This window comes from Pezoporus flaviventris, unplaced genomic scaffold, assembly GCF_033815535.1.
Source record: "Pezoporus flaviventris isolate CSIRO_AGI_PZ_B2104156 unplaced genomic scaffold, CSIRO_AGI_Pfla_v1 ptg000002l, whole genome shotgun sequence".
In the NCBI taxonomy this organism is placed as follows: Eukaryota; Metazoa; Chordata; class Aves; order Psittaciformes; family Psittacidae; genus Pezoporus; species Pezoporus flaviventris.
In genome coordinates this window covers 47,642,516-47,660,828 of record NW_026892550.1, presented here as the reverse complement: position 1 = coordinate 47,660,828, position 18,313 = coordinate 47,642,516, and the positions used below count along the sequence as shown (strand labels likewise).

The window sequence follows — 18,313 nt, the reverse complement described above, 5'->3', positions numbered from 1 at the left end:
CTTTTTTGAAAGGCAGCTATATCGCAGCTGTTTCTTTCTAGTCCATGGCTCTTCAGAAACAATTGTTAAGTCATTTAGTAAACTCATCAGTTAATTTCCACGGATGCATATCATCTGGATTTACTGATTTGCATAGATTTAAATTTTTCCATTCTGGACCTTTTTGGGGTTTGGTTTTGTTTTTTTTCCTCAAATGTTACAAAAACCTCCCACAACATTTGTAGCAACAAGAGATACTTTTCAAAAGTGCCTTCATCCCACCTTGAAAAAGGATTTTGTAAAACTTTGTCTTTCGTGTTCTGTGAGGTTAATAGAATATTCAGGGAGAATTAAGGTAGACAAAATTAGGCTATGCCTGTGGACATATCTTTGCAATAACCAGAATAGGTGCAATAAATTGTGCATCAAAACAGCTTTTTAGTGATTTGACCTCCCTGGAAATGTTATCTAAGATTACAGCTATCTATTTTGCTTTCTTTTAGTGAAGGTTGAGAGTTGCAGAAATAAACAGTAGTTAATGCTCTTTCAACTAATTCCACTAAGACCAATACAGCTGTAAATAAATAGAAGCATTTGTAAATCAACAAAGGATTGAATCTTAGCTGGAGCAGAGGATGGGAGGTCCTGTGGGCAGATCCGGAGTTTACGTGCAGATCACATTGAACACTTTTAATCTCCTGCTTGCTGGTTTCTGGATCATGAATTTGTCCTCAGTATTATTTAGGGAGGCAGTTGATGAGGCGCAGTCAGCTGTATTTGTCATACAACAGATGTCGGGATAGTTAAAGTCACTCATGCTTCCTCTGTTTTTAAGCTCCTCAGCAGTTGGTCTGGGATAGTTTACAAGTGCACATGGGCGCGCATACACACTCACAATCATTTTCAAACTACAGTGTGTGCTGTGTATCATAAATATTTACATGATATCCTGTAACACCCATTCCTAGTGACTAGGAGCAAGTGCACTGGACAATAGCCGTGGTTTTAACTGAACAGCTCTGGGTTATCACTAGGAAACTTGGGATTTGCAAGTGTATTTTGCTCTCTGCACTATTTCTTAACATTCCTTTGCCTTTTCTCCGCTACCGCTGGTGACGCCTGCTCCCTGCAGGCATATTTGTGATATCTGTTCTAGTAGATCTGAATGCCTTTTGGGTAAAATGGAATATCAGTGGGTTTGGTGATGACTCTGAACTCATACTGCACGTCTCAGATGGGCTGTATACCACTTACAAGGTTTCAGACTTGCTTATTAGTTCATCTCTTCCTCTGTTCTTCGATTTTCTCTGTGCAGACGGTAAATAATGCTCACACATGGTGCTTACAAGAGCTACTGTTCATTTTTGTATGCAGCTAAACATACAAACATAAACAACTGCTAAACGCAGCAGTGACCACATTTTGGCAGTGGCTGAAATGAAATTTCTGCATACGGTCTGCAAGGATCCGTCAGAGTGGAGGGTGCTCAGCAAATGTGGTCTGTAATTTGCTGCCTGAGCCTGCATTTTGACAAATGCGTGGTATTTGGAAAAACAAAACACATTTTGTGATTTGGAAAAAAACAAGCCACAAAACCCAAACCAAACCCTGCCATTCTTTGCTTGCACAATCTTTTTACTTTTACATACCTGAATATACTGGTTTGCCTTTTTCAGCTCATTTAATGTATCCATTTTTCTGTTCCAACATCAGGCCACCCATAGAAGACAGCCAGACCCTGCTGACACCGGTGGTGAGCTGTGGCCCACCAGGAGCCCTGCTAACCCGGCCTGTCATTTTAACCATGCACCATTGTGCAGAACCGAATACGGAGGACTGGCAAATCCAGCTGAAGCACCAGGCTGCCCAGGGGCCGTGGGAGGTAAGGCTCAGGAGCTCCAGCTTGTGTACTGACTGCACACAGGGCTCTCTGCTAGTCCTTCAGCTGCTGTATTTTGAGTTTTCTGTGTGAGATGCACAGCTGCTACAAGCAGGCAGCGGTGCCCTTCAACACCAGGTGTCAAAGCTGCCCGCTGCCCACTCCCCATGCAGAGCTGCTTTCTTGGGGCAGTTTGGTGCCTCCTATTTCTAGCTATTTTCCATCAAATAGCCTTCACTGTAAGATTTTGGCACTTGGGCTTTTGGTTGTGGCAGGATGTAGTGCCAAAGTCTTGGGGACACAAGGAAAAGGCAAAATAAAAAGCAGTGGCTGAAAGAATTTCTTACTTAACCCTAGAAATAAGAAAATGTTTTTTACAAAACAGTTTTCATTCTCCTGGTTCATAGTCTATCTTCAAGAAAGTGAAAATAATGCTGCAAATGATCTCGTGCTTCAGCACCAAGACTTAATCCAGCTTAATAAAACTCACAGACTTTATCTTACTTTTCTTTTTCCCTCCTAAGACATTGGTGGAGCATCACTTTCATTCAGTTGATGCAGCCAGGATCCAACTCTGCACCATGTAACCTCAGGAAAGTTGCACAAGTGTTGCTGGGCAGTGCAGTCTTGGTGGGAGCCTGGGGTGCTTCCTTGCCAGTACTGCAGCAGGAAGATGTCCTGGGGCACGGTGGCAGAAGGGCCTTCCACTATAACTGAAGCATAAAGTGATGCTTTCAGCAAGGCTGTGCTGTCCTGGCAAAGCCCTCCTCTCCAGTCCTGTGCTCCTGGGTACCTGCTGCCACCAGTTTGCTCTCACATAATTAATTTGGCAAGGGCACTTTCTCCTACGGGTGGGTTTAATAAGGTCAGGGAGGCTTTTGAGGGCAGTTGGGCTGACAGCAGCAAGAGCTCTGTGCCCAGCGTTGCCTTAAACCAGCTTTTTCATTAGTCCCTCTGCCTGTGTCACCAGCTCTTCTTCACGCTGGGAAGGAACATGCAGCGAACGCAGGTCTGTCTTGCCAGCTAATCTGCACCCCACCAGCCTGACTCTTGGCACCACACATATGTTCCTTATTCGTGTCTGTGTGCTACTGGCACCTCTTCATTTTCTCTCCATCCTCCTCCTGCCCTTGACAGAGCGGTTGCTCTGCCAGCCGTGCACACACTCTGGCGCCAGCACAGCCTCCGCAGTGTCTACAGGGTCTCTGGTCACCACATGGTGATCTTTTTCCTTTGCTCTGTTCTGGAGCAGCTCCTCCAAGCTGAGCCCCACACATACGCACACATGTGCATACACACATGCATATGCATGCACACCCCTGCAGCATAGCTCAGGGCCAGCGCCTTATCCCACAGCCGGTTGCTGGTGTGGCCATAGAGGGTGCAATCAACACTGCAGCACCTTGCCCTCCTGAAGGATTGTGCCACCCTGACAAACATGGCACATTTTCTTTCCCTGAGGCCAGGGTGCCCGAGCTTAACACCAAATTTCAGTTGAGCCCATTCTGCTCAACAGCCAGATGTGCACCTTGTGCTGCAGACCTGCAGGCAGCAGGGATGGAACAGATGAGTTGCGCTGAGTATCATGTGGCACATGGTGGCTTTGCAAGAGGTGGCTGTCATCCGTTGCTGCCTTTTCACTTCTGCTCTCTCTCAAAGCCATTGAAAGCACCTGTGTTGTGTGCAGGATATTACACTCAGGGTTGAATGGAGAAATTAGCAGGGGAGCTGTTGTCCTCCTCAGTGTGGGGAGATTGTCTGCATTTGGGCTGTATGTATTTTTTTCCTTCACCCTGCAGTCTCCCCATGGAGGATTAATCTGACAAAGCAGCAGGTGATATTTCAGGTAGATGTGGCACTTGGCCATCGCAGAGGTCACTTCCCTTCCTTGAGTTTTTATAACTCCTTATTATCATGCTTAGAAAGGGAAGGGTGGTTGTTTATTTGCATTGTGACCACTGATTCAACTGATGTTAAATCATGGTCACCAAATGATTAGTTCTGCAATATCTTTTTCAATAAAGTATTTGTGATATTTTCATTGTTTGCCTAACAGTGCTCAGAGCTTTAAAAGCTGCTGCAGGGCCCAGAGGAAAGAGTCACAAGTCTTAAGGGAGTGAGGACAGGAAGAGTTTCTACCACCATCATCACCACCAGCACCCCAGAGAAATCATCCCCTCTCTGTGCCTATGTGGAAGAAAAGCCAGAATCAGGAATTGTAAATCTTTATTAATCTAAGGTGCAAACGGCAAGGACTTGCCATTGAAAGCAATACACCTTTCAAGCCTGGATGATGCATCAGGTGCAAACAGCAATTTATGCATCATCCAGGCTTGAAAGGGGTATTGCTGACTAAAAGGAGAATAGCTCTGAGGGGTCAGGAGCTCTAACTTGGTCTCTTTCTCCCTTAGGATGTGGTGGTGGTCGGGGAGGAAAACTTTACAACTCCTTGCTATATTCAGCTGGACCCAGAGGCCTGCCATATCCTGACAGAAACCCTCAGCACGTATGCCTTGGTGGGACAGTCAATCACCAAAGCAGCAGCTAAACGTCTCAAACTGGCCATCTTTGGACCACTGTCCTGCTCTTCGCTGGAGTACAGCGTCCGGGTCTACTGCCTTGATGACACGCAGGATGCCCTTAAGGTGGTTGTTGCTCTCTCACTTGCCTTCCCTCTCCAGCAGGACTGCAGTCACAGTGGTAACTGGACCCTCTGCTCCCTGCATTCCTGCCCATTGGTTTGTTTTTCTGATTAGAAAAAGAGCTTGACACCAAGCTGCTGTTACACAATTTAACCCTCACATACTATAAAGTCTCCTTTACATAGGGATCTCACACTATTTTCTGCCTACCAGTCTTTTTTCCTTTGTTTACCTGTATCATATCCTGAATCCGAAGATTTTTGCATTATTAAAAGGCCATAAGATACACAAGGCTTCATTCGTTATTCATGTATTTTTAATGCTAAGTGCCAGCTCCCCAGAGATGGGGAAACATTTAAATGCTTCTTTGTAAATAGTTGATAAAAGAAGCTTCTGGGCTGTTAATCACTGCCTGCTTTTATACTGCCTTATTACACCTCTTCGCATGCAGCTTTTTGTGTTCGTAATTCGCAACTGAAATAAACCAAAGCTGTTGCTGTTTCGAACTATACAACCTTACTCTCACTGAATAATTCTGGCATGCACACGCACACTTACTACATACAGATGAGCAGATAGATAACCATACTTGCTATTTCTCTTTATAAATACCTGTATTTATAGATTATATCTATAATAGATGCACTCATGAAATATGTAGCTCCAACTGCACATGTAACAGAGGAAGGTATTAAAAGGTGTTTTTTTTTCCTTTAGTCATAACCAGTGCAACTTCCCAAGTGCCTCTTCGTAGCAAAATGAGTTCAAAGCCTGCCTCGAAGCAGAGTCACCCTGGTGCTGTATGTTTTTGTTTCCTCAGCTGTACATGGGAATTACTGGGATTTAAATCCACTGGCTGGGAAATGTTTGTGTTTTTTGGAGCAGTGACTTTCCATCACTGCAAATGGCATACTCTGTTTTCCTCCCCAGTACTATCTGATATAGAGGCGTGCCTGCCTAGGCTGTTGGGGGGATACTCTTCTGCTATATATATAAGGGTAGAAGAAGTCATATAGTGACTTTAGTGTAGTCTTGTCTCTACAGGGCCTTAGAGCTTGGCCTCTGTCAATACGTTGGTGGTATCAGGCTTTTAGAAACAATTATTTTCTCTTGTCTAATTTCCCTTTTGTTTTTCCTCTTTAAAAAAAGTGAAAAGGATCTTTCATAGCAATCAAGCTTCAAGGGTCCTAATGGTTTTATGCCTGTACTGCATAATACAATTTTCCACGGGTTCATCAAGGCCTGAGGTAATAATAAACAAGTCAGAGGGGCCTTGGACAGACAGCTAATGCAGTCAGAGCTGGGGGAATCCAATTAGGTGCTACTCAGGAGCTGTTGGTTTGTTTCTAATTGACTGTGGAGGGAGTTGCAAGGTAAAGTTAATCCAATTCAGTGCAATAGCAGAAGGGATAAGGAGAGATGCAGGGGAACACAGAGGGACCATCTTTCACCTGAGAAGCTGCAGCCAGCATTTGGGAGGGGAGCAGGCGATTCTTCAGTTTTCTGCTGCAGGTAGACCCCAAAGTGAGCTTGTAATTTGGTAAGGAAAGGTGAGCAAAGTGAGGCAGCTGTCCTCCCACCCATACGTAATGCTTTTTTACAGCAAAGTATGCCCATTTTAATCTTCTTGGTTTTTTGGCATGTCTTCCCTAAGACTTGAAGGCCATCCATGAGGTTTAAGATTCAGCTAGCTGGTGATTTACAGGAGGACAAGCATACCTCCTTGCTAGCCTCAAACTCTTATGAATGTTTCAGTTGCACTTCTCTGAAAATGAAAGGTCTTGGGAAGGAGAAGGTTTAAGAAAAATTACCCTAGTAAGCTAAGTGTAGATGAAAGAGCTGAGCACTGGTCAGTGGGTGTAAATTAGTGTGTACAAACCAGTGCAACAGTGTTGTGTAGACTCAAACTATGACTATTTAGAAAGAAAGTTTGGGTGTTTGTGGCATCCTTTCACAACAGCTGGCACCGCAGCAGCCCTAGCCATGCTGGGATGAGGTCCTTGGCACTGCTATGTTGCCACAGGGAAGGCATTCACCAGGCAACTACCGCTAGCTGTGCAAAACAAGGCATGCAGATGGGATTGGACTAGCAGGTCCTGAGGTTAAAAATAATTTGGACAGGGAGGGAAAGTTGTAGACAGCAAGTGAGGCACCAGGTGCAGTATCTTGGTGTCTTGGGGTTGGCTGCTCCAGGCGAGAAGAGGGAAGAGCAGTGTGAAATGTTACCATGATGGGATGTCTGAGGTTTGGAAGAGCCTTTGTAGGGGATTATGTGTTTATTTTAATAGGCAACTAAACGCATTCTGTTATTATTTACAACTTGGAATGAGTGTGCCATATGCTGAATGTATCCTAACAGCCACTAAAGGAAGACAAGCATTTGCTGTATAAGGCACAGTGCTGTATTTATCCAGCAGGCTTTTTCCTCTCATCATGCAGCGTAAGCGCTTGCTGCTGAACTGACAGCACCCACAGTACATACAGTAGGGAAGTGTAATGACTTTGTCATCAATAAGGGCTCGGTTATTGTGGGAATGGCTTGGCAGGGTTCCTGAGGCTGTGAAGCAGAGTGAGTTCAGTGCTGATCATGTGTGTGTCATCCTCTGCCCTACAGGGTCCTGAGCCACCTGGATGGGATGCTCACAAAAATGCTTTTGGGGGAAGGTTGAGGGTAGCTGTGACTTTGAGCGCTGGCCTCTTTCTTTTAAGGCTGAGTTTTGCATTTCAAGGGGGATGCCCAATCTAGTCTGCTGAGAAAAAAAAAAAACAAACAAAACTAAAAAAACCCTAATAATATGGTAACTGTTAAGAAATCTAGCTGCTTTATTCTGTTTATTCATGTATGGCTTCGAGATTGAGGTATGCCACCCATGTGTGGCAGTGTGGTGAGGGCTGAGCGGCTGGGCACATAGAAATGGTGCCTCAGACACCAGGAACAAATGATTTCAGGCTACAGCAGGGTGGAGTGCCCCAACCTGCTTCATGCTGCACAATAAGTGTCCTCAACAAACACACCAAAAAAGGCACAAGAGGCATGTGATCTTCTCTTGGTTATTTAATGAGTATTTTTCTCTCTAATGAAGAAAGGCAACAGCTTAGACTGAACACCATTGCTTGCTTGTGCCACATTAATGAAGAAGCCCTTTCCAAATACAGGTAGTATCTGCCCTGGTGATGCTGATGTTGGAGCAATGCCTTACACAGCTTCTTCTCCTAGGAAGGGTGTTAAGAGTGTAAGTCCCAGCTCACAGGAGTGGTGAGAGATGATGGGAAGGGTGGTCAGAGGCACCACAGCCCTGGGCAAGCAACATGCAGCTCAGGTTTTGGCTGAGGAGGGTACAGAGGCACCAGCCAGCCGGATAAACACTGCTCTAAATAAAATGCTGTATAGCTAGAGCCAGCCCGCAGGTTTGAAGGGTTGTGGAAATCATGGTTCCAAATTAATTCTGAATTAATTAGCTGAATGGCATGGGAGAAGTACTGGCTGCTCAGCATTCTCCAGTTGGAGCATGTAGAGGGGCTACAGTGACCAAGGGTGGTTCCTGAAAGTGGGATATTGAAACTAGGCCCCCAAATCTGGTGGGTGGGATGATGCAACATCACTCTGCAATGTTTTTCCTCACAGCAGAGCAGCACCCAGAGCTGTCACTGCATGGGCAGAAGCAGTTTGGCCCCTGTGCCCTGTGTGCCTGAGAGGTGGCATCTGCAATTAGCTCACGCAGTGATGTGAGTCTTCTGGCCCTTCCAGGGAGGTAATTTGGACATAATGAAGATCTATAGTAATCAGATAATTACTATCGATTGCTCTTTAGACATCTTGACAGGTAATTAGGGAGCACTGGAAAGAAGCTGGAACTGATTCATTGGCATAACCTTAATCTAAAAGGTTTTCTGATTTTGTCTCTTTTCCTCTAATGGTTGATAAACAAACATCATTTTAGCTTCAGGATCTGCCAGGTGCTGGGTTGGACCATTTTTTGTGTGCTAACTAGATCCTGAATGTGATCAAGAGTAGTCTACTTTATATTGGGCTAAAACGAAGGCTCCTTAGTTGGCCTGGTGTAGCATCCTGGTTTTGAGTGCCCACATACTTGAGCATGCTTATTCTGTGCGCGATTGGCTTTGGCCACGTGAGACTGGTTGGTTGGCTTTTACAATTAAATATGACTGAGAATGGCTGTGTTAGTTTCTAATGGGACTCACACAGGTGCCTTTGCACTTGTTTCTTCCACGTGGACTACAATTATGCTGTAGGTAACGGTCCACTGTGGTCTCATTAGTTACAGGCATGTATTTATTTTTAGCTGCAGAAAAAGACCAGGCTCTTGGCTTACTGGCTTTTAATTAAAAGAACAGTATTTCATAACTGTGAACCTATGTATTCCTATGTACAAAATGCTCCATCACAGTGTCTTGCATTGTTTTGACACCATCCTGCTTGACAATAGAGTCTGAGCATAAGCATCTGTTACCTCCTCTATCACTCTGTCATAGAGCAGTTTTCCAGGAGGCCACAAGCTGAAGGACCAACAGTATGTGTGGGCCCCTTATCAACAAGACCTACACAAATAAAAGCTTCCAAAACCAAAACAGTAATGTTACCATAACATGTCCAGTTTGGTGATCAATGAAGACTAATATATTTCTGTATTTAAATTATACTCAGACCCACTAATGCAGTTCATGGGGAAACAGAATCCTGTGCAATGCCTGTGCATTATTTGTTTCTGTATTACACAAGTTACAACATCTGTAGCAGTTGATCTCAAGGGATCAAAAGATTCAAAATCAGAAGTGTTCTGTCTTGATGACACCTGATCACCTTCTTCCTTTTATCACAATACTGCAGGAGGTCCTCCAGCTTGAGCAGCAGATGGGCGGGCAGCTTTTGGAGGAGCCCAAAACTTTGTATTTTAAGGGAAGCACCCACAACCTCCGCCTGTCCATTCACGACATTGCCCACTCTCTCTGGAAGAGCAAACTGCCAGCTAAATACCAGGTGAGCATCACAAACCATTCACACTGGATACTAGCAATGGGGCTTAAAGAAATAGAGTGGCACAAAGGGGTGTTTAAAAAACACCAGATGCCAGGCTACAGTCCTTTGGACTTTTTTTAACCTGGACTATTTTCAGTGACAGTATCATGGAGCCCACAGTCTCTAGTCCTATTGCATCCCCACTCTGGTCCCACACCACCCCCTGACTATACTTTTTTTTGCTTTCATCTTTCAGGAAATTCCCTTTTACCACATCTGGAGTGGATGCCAGAGGAACCTGCACTGCACCTTCACACTGGAAAGGTTCAGCCTGAATACCCTGGAGCTGGTGTGCAAACTCTGTGTCCGGCAGGTCGAAGGAGAAGGGCAGATCTTCCAGCTCAACTGCTCTGTCTCAGAGGTAAATTACATTGATGCATTTATCTGATTGCAGGAACATGGGAGGACTAAGGAAGTATATCCTTTCCCACTGCTACCTCTTTAGTGCTTCCCTTTTTCCTCCTGACTGCTGGGATGGATATAAGGGATGGATTAAGTTGTTGCTTTTTTATCTTCTGTTGCATTTTCCCTTAGTTTCTCTAATCTGGAAGGGAGCATCCTCCCTTCAAGGGAGGGAGGAGGGCAGCTATGATCTCCATGCTACTGCCACCTTTCTGTGTTTATGAGAAGGAGCTCTTTGCCTACCATTCCCTGATGCATCTTGCAAAGCACCACATGGCCCTCTTTCCTGGCAGGCTACAAGACCATCATGCCTGACATTTCCTTGAAGGGGGCGAAAGAATAGAAAAATGTCATTACCATATGTTTGCATGAGCCACTCCCCTCTCATCCCACATAGTAACAGCTGTGCAATAGGGAGTATCAGATGGTCTAGTTGCAGTAGACTTTTCTACTCATATTTTGCTACTGCTACATATCCTGACAGTTATCTTTGACACTTTTTCTTTTGATGGCTGACATTTTCTAGTAGAAAAACGTAAGTTTGGGTACATTTTTGCCAATGCTATGTAGCATCTAGAGAACCTTCATTTCTTGGGGCAGTCAAGCTTAGGGCTGAGACCAAGCAACATGTTCAGGTGTGACATGGCACTGACTTCTGTTAATGTGCTGGTGGGTTTTATGCCTTAGCTTCCCTTAGCAGCTGTGAAAGCAGGCTCTTGGGCTGCTGGCTGACTTGGGGAAGGGCCGGGAGGCCACTGATGAAAGTTACTTGTTCTGTAGGGCCCTGATAGTGTGCAATATTACCCATAACATCTGCTTGGTTAGTGGGTATAAGGTTGCAGATTCAGCTGGAGACTACACAGCATTAAAGACAGATGGTAAAACAAAGTATCATAAACAATTATTGTAATAAGTGCTGCATTGAAGTAATCTCTAATTTAACCTCACAGAGAAAAGAACTGAGAGTAACTTTAATGAAATGCAAGTGTACACTATAATCATCTTCAGCTGGTTGTGTGTAATAGGGCCTGGTAATAGATTCAGAGGGAACTGGATAATATTCTTGTCTTGTGCTGTGATCCCATCCGTCAGGATTGAATAGAGGGAGTGAATAATATCATTGTTATCAAGGCTGCCTCCTGCAAAATTGCTCCTTGTGGTTGACATCTTGTGATATTCCTGAGCCCCAGCAAGGGGCAGGAGGACCTTGGGCTGCTAAGGGCTGGCATATAGGGCTGTGTAAACTAGAAAAAAACTCTAAAATTCAGACAATTTGATGACAAATTCAGTACAAAGTGTAATAACAGCAATCTGGAAACTGTTGTGTATGCCTGTAGAAGTGTGAAAAAGGCACCAGATCAGACATGAGGAAACCTTCGCTGTGGTTCCTCACATTTTCTCCTGTGGGTAGGCTGTGGTGTCCAGCTAGGGGTTAGGCATTGCAGGACCATTCTGGCACCTTTCTTCATTGCTGAATCTACCTCTTTGCCTCTGTCACCCTATGGTAAAAATACAGTAACACAGTTACTAGTTTCCTGCATCCTCCCTTTATGGGCTTTCTCTTTTGTCCCCTTTAAAGGATGTAAAACTTCTGCAGATTCAACTGTCTTATTCTGGCTTTATACAGTGTCTTCCACTGGGACTTCAAAATTACAAATGCAGTGAGTGCCAAAACACGCATATTTGCAAGGCAAGAGGAAGACTGCATTAGATCTCTCCCACCACTTGTTTTTGAAATCCCCTTTTTATCTCATGCTGTCAGTATTCACCCAAAAGGGTGAATCGCCACAGGGCATCACCACAAATACCTGGGCTCTTTCTGCAGCAATCCTGATGCATCTGGGGCAGCAGGCCACCTCGAGAACCAGGGCAGTGCTGCTTCAATGTGTTACTTGCATCCCTTGGCCTAAAATAAGAAGGGAAGGTTGTCGATCTGTGATGCTATCAGTCACCACCCTACAGCCACTTCTGACCTAGCAGCATGGGTGAGCCCGCAGGCAGCAGCGCTAGCATGCAAGTCATTTTGCCAGCTCCTGGGCCACCCCCATTGCCAGGCAGTTAGAGAACAGTAGCTCATTGACTGAAGCGGTGGGTTTGGGGTGGCTGGTCTGCGATGCAGGCCCTTGGCACCCAAGTAGGGATATAGTATTCAGCACTGCTTTGGACATTGTTAACTGAGGACATTACAGCATGGCATAAACCTTCCATAAACGTCATTTCTTGGGAAAAAAAAAAGGGAAAAAGATGTACTTAAAAAGGGGAAGAGGATTAATTGGTGTGTATAAAAGAGTATGAGCACACACATTCCAGTTATCTATCTCCAGCACAGAGTTAGAGCCATGTAAAAATGAGGGATCAGCTTGTGCCTGGGGCAGTATTAACTGACTGTCTCTGGCTTGCCCAGCATCAGAGGCTTCCAGGAGACTGGGTGCTCCCAGACAGATGGCAGTGGTGTGAGCCCATTACTGGGTCAGTGTGGAGTAGGGGGCTTGGGGACTTCCAGGAAGGTGCCTTTGCCAGCCAAGCCAGGAGAGCCCAGTCCTGCCCCAGTAGTAGCAATTTGCTCTAAAATGTGTCAAAGTACTGATCTTTCGTTATTTCCAGTAAGTGATTAATTAAGCTGGACTAAATTTTGTCCAGGCATAGTAGTCTTCACCCTCAAAACAAAAAAGGAGAAAAAAAAAATCTGCTGTTTGCTCAAAGTTGGTTATAATTCTCTCTCCTTTTCAGCTGACTAACATAAATGCTAATGCAAGTGAAAGAACTGAGGCTCTGAGGGTATAATCTATAGTGGTCTCTTCACTCAGTAACAAAACTGTTGTTGATTTTTGTCTTTCTCTTTCTTTCCAATGCCAGGAACCTACTGGCATCGATTATCCTCCCATAGACTCAGCAAGCACCATCACCACCATAGTAGGACCCAGCGCTTTCAGCATCCCGCTCCCAATCAGGCAGAAGCTGTGCAGCAGCCTGGATGCTCCCCAGACGAGGGGCCATGACTGGCGGATGCTGGCCCACAAGCTGAAACTGGACAGGTGAGTGGGGCTGTCTATGTGGATCAGGTGGTGAAGCCCCCAGGGAGGGATGTGCAATCGGGTCCTTGTGAAAATCCTGCTGAGGTGAGTGAAAGCAGGAGTACAGGATGACAGCACATGAGGTGCGGACCTTGACAGCACTGGCAACAGGGATGCGTTGAAATCATCATCATATAGTTAGGGTTGGAAAGGACCTTAAGATCATCTAGTTCCAACTCCCCTGCCATGGGCAGGGATGTCTCACACTAGACCATGGTGCCCAAAGCTTTGTCCAGCCTGGCCTTGAACACTGCCATACGAACTCAGATATCCTTCATGCACCTGGAAAAACATATTTCCTTTTGGCTTGTTGCAGGTACCTAAATTATTTTGCTACAAAATCAAGTCCCACTGGGGTGATACTGGATCTCTGGGAAGCCCAGAATTTCCCTGATGGCAACCTGAGCATGCTGGCAGCGGTTCTTGAAGAAATGGGAAGACACGAAACCGTTGTTTCTTTGGCAGCAGAAGGAAATTACTGATGCAGCCTTGGTGTGGACAGGAAGGACAGACGCAGGGAGCGGTAATGCCCTGTTATTACAAACGAGAATTGAAATGAAAACCCAGACCAATGAGTTACACAAGAAGCACTGCAGAGAAGAAAGCAAGCAAACAAACAAACAGAAAAAAAAACCAGCCCTGACCTTCACACATGCTCTCCTTGTACATTATCACAGGATCTAAAAGAAATCATGTGAAGTTGTACCTTGAAAATATAAATCAACTAATGTTCCTCTCGGCTTGGCTGTACGCTGCTTGGTACAGGATTTTACAGTTTCCTAGGAAACGCTTTTTATTGCTATCCAGATGTATGGATAAACTTTCTTAACAATCCCAGTTTCTATGGATGTTGTTTACATCAAATTCTGGACAGGGGTAAGGAGACTGTCCATGGCTCTTTATATTTTTTTGTTTAAAGCCATTCTAGACAAGGCTATGGACAGTTGGTTGTGGCTATTTCAGCTTATTGGTTTCTGGTGAATTCAGATTTTGGCTACAATTCTGCACATTAATTGTCTCACAATGATCCTCCTGTCACTGTTCTGTTTCCTAGACCTACTTGTAAAAAAATAGCAAACCAGAAAACCAGAGTTAAAAGGTGTGCATCTAGAAAGCAGGTACTCTGGGTGCTAAGCAGGAACACACGTAAAGTCCTATTCCTTCCCTGAGGCAGTCTCACTGAGGCTGAGTGGAGAATAATAGCTATAGGACAGCAGGGAACATAAGGTTTGGAGTCAGTTTTCATTTCACAACATAACAACACCTTTTTGCACCCCTGTGCAATATGAGGGGGTTTGATATGCAATGCAGAGTGGTTAGCGGGGGGGAAAGAAACCCAGAAAAAAAAGAAAAAAAGTTGCTATGATAATTATTTACTAATTAGTATCTAGTACAAGGATTATAATTATTATTATTAATATTATTATTGTTACCATTATTACTTTATTTCTAATTTTGTCAGCAGCAGAATGAATCATTCCAGTTTTTATGGCACCTGTTGTCCCCTTCCTGAACATCTTGCAAGACATCTGTCTTTCCCTTCTCCAGCCATCATTTTCTTCCTCTGAAGTCCTCTACTAGCCTACACTGGTTGCTCACATCATGTTAGCATTTCTGTGCTTCATGCCTGTTGCAAAGGTGGTATAAACTGGTGACACTGCTATAGTCACTGATCTGCACCCATAGAGGATCCAACCCAGCACCCCTCCCTGTGATGTTTAGCACCACTTTGGTGCCTCCAGGTTGCTTTAAGAAGCAATCCTGTCCCAAGGTGGCTGTGAACCAGTGACAACCTCCCAGTCCAAATACACTTAGACCACTGGATCAGGGACACAGGTGTAAGCACATGGAGGCACTGACGCTGATTTGTGCATTCAGTGTGGGTCTCCATATGTCTTGCTTTGCTTTGAAGTGATCTGAGAGCCAGCAGCTCCCACAGAGCTGCAGATACTCGCTGTACAGAAACACACCAGATCCCATAATGTTTATGGTGGTCAAGGCTAACTGGGAGTCCTCTGCTGGGTCTTTTCTGGGTGAGATGCAACCATGTCCCTCTTGTCCACCACAAGCAGCTAAAGTGGGAACTCGCAAAGGGAGCCAAATTTGCCTGTTCAGTTGTCACTGCACATGTATTTTGTTTTCTGCTCAGTGAAAAGACTGGTTCTTTGGTACATGACAGTGCGTAGGACTGCAGTAGTTTTACTGCCAGGTTGTCTGTCCTCTCCTGGTGCAAAAAGGCTTTCTTCCCCAGCCTGTCCTTTCCAGGTTTCCAGCCAGGCCCTGTTGTGCACATATGCATGTAGTCCCACTCTGTGTGCTTCCCAAGACTGGAGATGGCTTGTTTTCCTTCATGGTTTTGGTTTTGTTTTTCCCCAAGGCTTTCCAGATTGCGCCTTTAAAGGTAACTTTGAAAATGTCATTGGTCAAAATGAAAGGAAAATTCCATCTGCCCTTTCTCCCATTTGACATTTCACAGGCTTAGGACCTTTTAATTTCTCAGCTCCCTGACACCAGCGGGGTTTTGATTGACCATTGGGCAGCAATCATAAAGCTCTCGCTTCCCTCTAAAAGGTAATCCAGCAGATTGCAAACCAGCATCTCAGTCCGGAGGACATACATTTTAACTTTCAACATATGTCTGCATTTTGCCTGTGTAAGCCCACCTTCTTTTAATGTGGAGATGCCATGGGCATCCTTTCAACAACAATCATCTTTTTCACCTTAGGCATCTGATGCAGCCCATTGCAATGCTAATGGAAATCTGTGGCATTTAACAAAAATCCTGCATTCAGCTTCAGGAAGCCTTGGGGCTTCCAGCTCTGCCCTTTTCTTACATTTCTGACTTACCTTGGAGCTCTAAAACAACCCTTAAAAGATAGATCTCAGCTTTTCTCCCTCCTGTGCCATCTTCAGGTGTAACCACGGTTGTATTTAGTTTGTACTTCTTTACCCTTCCCGTGCATCCTTCCCGTGTGGCTCTTTTTCCAAGGTAGATGCATGAGCCAAACTGTCCTTCTGTCCCTTATCCTCTCCAGCTCAGTCTTTGTTAGCTGATGCCCAAGCTCACTGGTACTCCCAGCTCTCAGTTTTTGCTTGGTGGGCAGTGTGTGAAGCCTTCTCACTGGGGCCTTGCTGGAAAGTGTCTCATAGTTACCGCTATCAGTTGATGATTTTTTTGCCAGCTCTCTGACCCACTCCCCATGCCTCATCCAAGAGAAAACAGACGAGCAACAGCCTTAAAGTATTCTGGAGTATTTTCCTTTTGCAGTGTCACTGTAAAGGGGATTTACTGAGAGGAAAAGACATGCTCTGATTATGAGGAGCATTCATGGATGTGGATGGAGATCAAGAACATCACTGCTGGCAGCAGTGTTACTGCTGGGAAATGCAGCTGCTCTTCTTCCATCCCAAGTGTTCAGAAACCTTCCCTTCCCTACTTAGGTACTGAACGGTTTCTCCAGCTTTTCCTCCATCAGCCTTTATAGGGTCCCAGCACAGCACTGTGCCAGCTGCCTCAGCCCTGACAGGGAGCAGAGGCTGCCAGGGGTGGGCAAGCTTCCACCACAGAGTCACCACCACACGTTGTCCCAGCAGCTCCACACTTTTGCTTTGCCACTGCTGCTAACAGCAGCTCCCACCTCACCTGATGCTCCCTCTGCATTTATTTTGCTCAGGGATTTTTAATTCCCTTTTTTTTCCCGGCAGGGTATGTGCCTGGGGAAATGGCTCTGGCATAGGCTGGTGGTATGCATCCCTCAGCATCCCCATCCTGCTGCCCCAAGGAGGGAGGGTGGGAAGCAAAGATGCAAGGGCAGCCAGATCAGATCTTTCCGATTACTTTTGGTGGGAGAAAAAACATTGCGTGGACACAGTGCCATCTCGTGGGGCTGTGCTCCAGCTCCAGCATGCCACAGTAAGCAACATCGCTTGGGGAAAGGTTTTCTCCCATGTGGTGGCTCTTTAACAGGGCAAATAAGTCTGGCAGACAGAACCAATTCTTACAGCTTATTGTAACATTTTATATCAGGGAAGCACATCTGCTTTAAAAGAAAAAAAATGGCTGCAAGCTTCTTATCCTCCATTTATTACTTTTTTTTAATGGTTATCTTCTTAGTTGTCCACCTTCAGCTATGTACTGTAGCAGTGTTGCTGCTCTTCACACCATCTCTTCATTACATGTTGGTTGCTAGCGCTATAAATAATATATATATTATATAAATATATATAACATATCTACTGACTTCAAGGAAAACCTTTTCTTTCCAAGTAAGAAACAGTGTTGGAAGCAGTCCTTTACACCTGATTTTTCTTCAGTTCCTCTTGTGTTGTGTTCTTGTAAAGGTGGCTGTCTGTGTATAGGGTAAGTTTGGGGTTTGGCTGGGATTTTTGAGAGTTTTCTGATCACAGCTGATCCACTGTATCTATCTCACTAAACAGTGCAAGACCTAAGTGCTGCTTTACTGAATCTCAGAAGTTTTGAGGCAGTGAGGGTCTCTTCAGTCAGGATTCGTTCCATGGGAGACCAAGAATCTTTTTTTTTTTCCCTGTACTGCTGGCAGAAATGCAGACACTCATGAGACATACTGGAGTCTGGGATGCCCATGGAGCAAAACATCTCTGTTCCTTGGGTTTCTCACTCTTTCTGTTGCTTACATATAGAATAAATGTGTTTACATGCTGTAAGCCCCTCATTGTGGACAGTGTCCTAATGTCTTCTATTGCTACCTACAGTAGTTTCTTCTTGCTTCTCCTTTTCTTCTTGTTTCGGGGTGTGGGGGTATGGGGAAAGGGCGGGGTGGAGGGGATGTCCTTAGGCCATTGAATGCTCTAGCCAAGTAGTTAGTTACCAGAGCTCTGAGGTTACTTCTAAACAAGATTATACTGGTGAGGTGTTCTTGTTTGTTTCTCTTTTAATCTCATGTCCAGGGCACTTTGTAAACTATCTTAATGAGTGTTCAGAAGTCTTTTCAGGTATTACTCTGTCCATGAAGTAACTGTTTGCAGGCTGGCTTACTTAATGGCAGGCAGTGCAAAGATGTGAGTAGTTTGTGAATGGAAACCAAACTTTTGGCCCTTCTCCCACAGGGATTCCAATGAGGTTTGACTTTGGGGTCATCACCACAGTCCATTCCTAGCTTGTATATGAGTAGCTTAAGTTCATAAAATGAGCTGCACTGCAGAATTTTAAATGCTGAAGCATGTATCATCTCAGACATCCTTTGATATGGGAATTTAACAGAAATGTGGTGTGTGTGTGTGTGTGTGTGTATACATGCATACAGAGACGAAAACAAAGGAC

General features: G+C 44.9%; 1 protein-coding gene across 2 annotated transcripts in view; it reads left to right on the top strand.

The window, feature by feature from the left end:
* The window catches only part of UNC5C (unc-5 netrin receptor C), a 251,314-nt gene extending 237,567 nt beyond the window's left edge, over positions 1–13,747 (top strand). For both annotated transcript variants that reach the window (XM_061477552.1, XM_061477544.1), the window contains 6 exons: positions 1,693–1,861; positions 4,270–4,503; positions 9,350–9,499; positions 9,735–9,899; positions 12,797–12,975; positions 13,331–13,747. In XM_061477552.1, the coding sequence (XP_061333536.1) occupies positions 1,693–1,861; positions 4,270–4,503; positions 9,350–9,499; positions 9,735–9,899; positions 12,797–12,975; positions 13,331–13,496 (1,063 nt within the window). In that variant the 3' untranslated portion in view covers positions 13,497–13,747. The remainder of the gene's footprint in view (positions 1–1,692; positions 1,862–4,269; positions 4,504–9,349; positions 9,500–9,734; positions 9,900–12,796; positions 12,976–13,330) is intronic.
* The last annotated feature ends 4,566 nt before the right edge of the window (positions 13,748–18,313 follow it).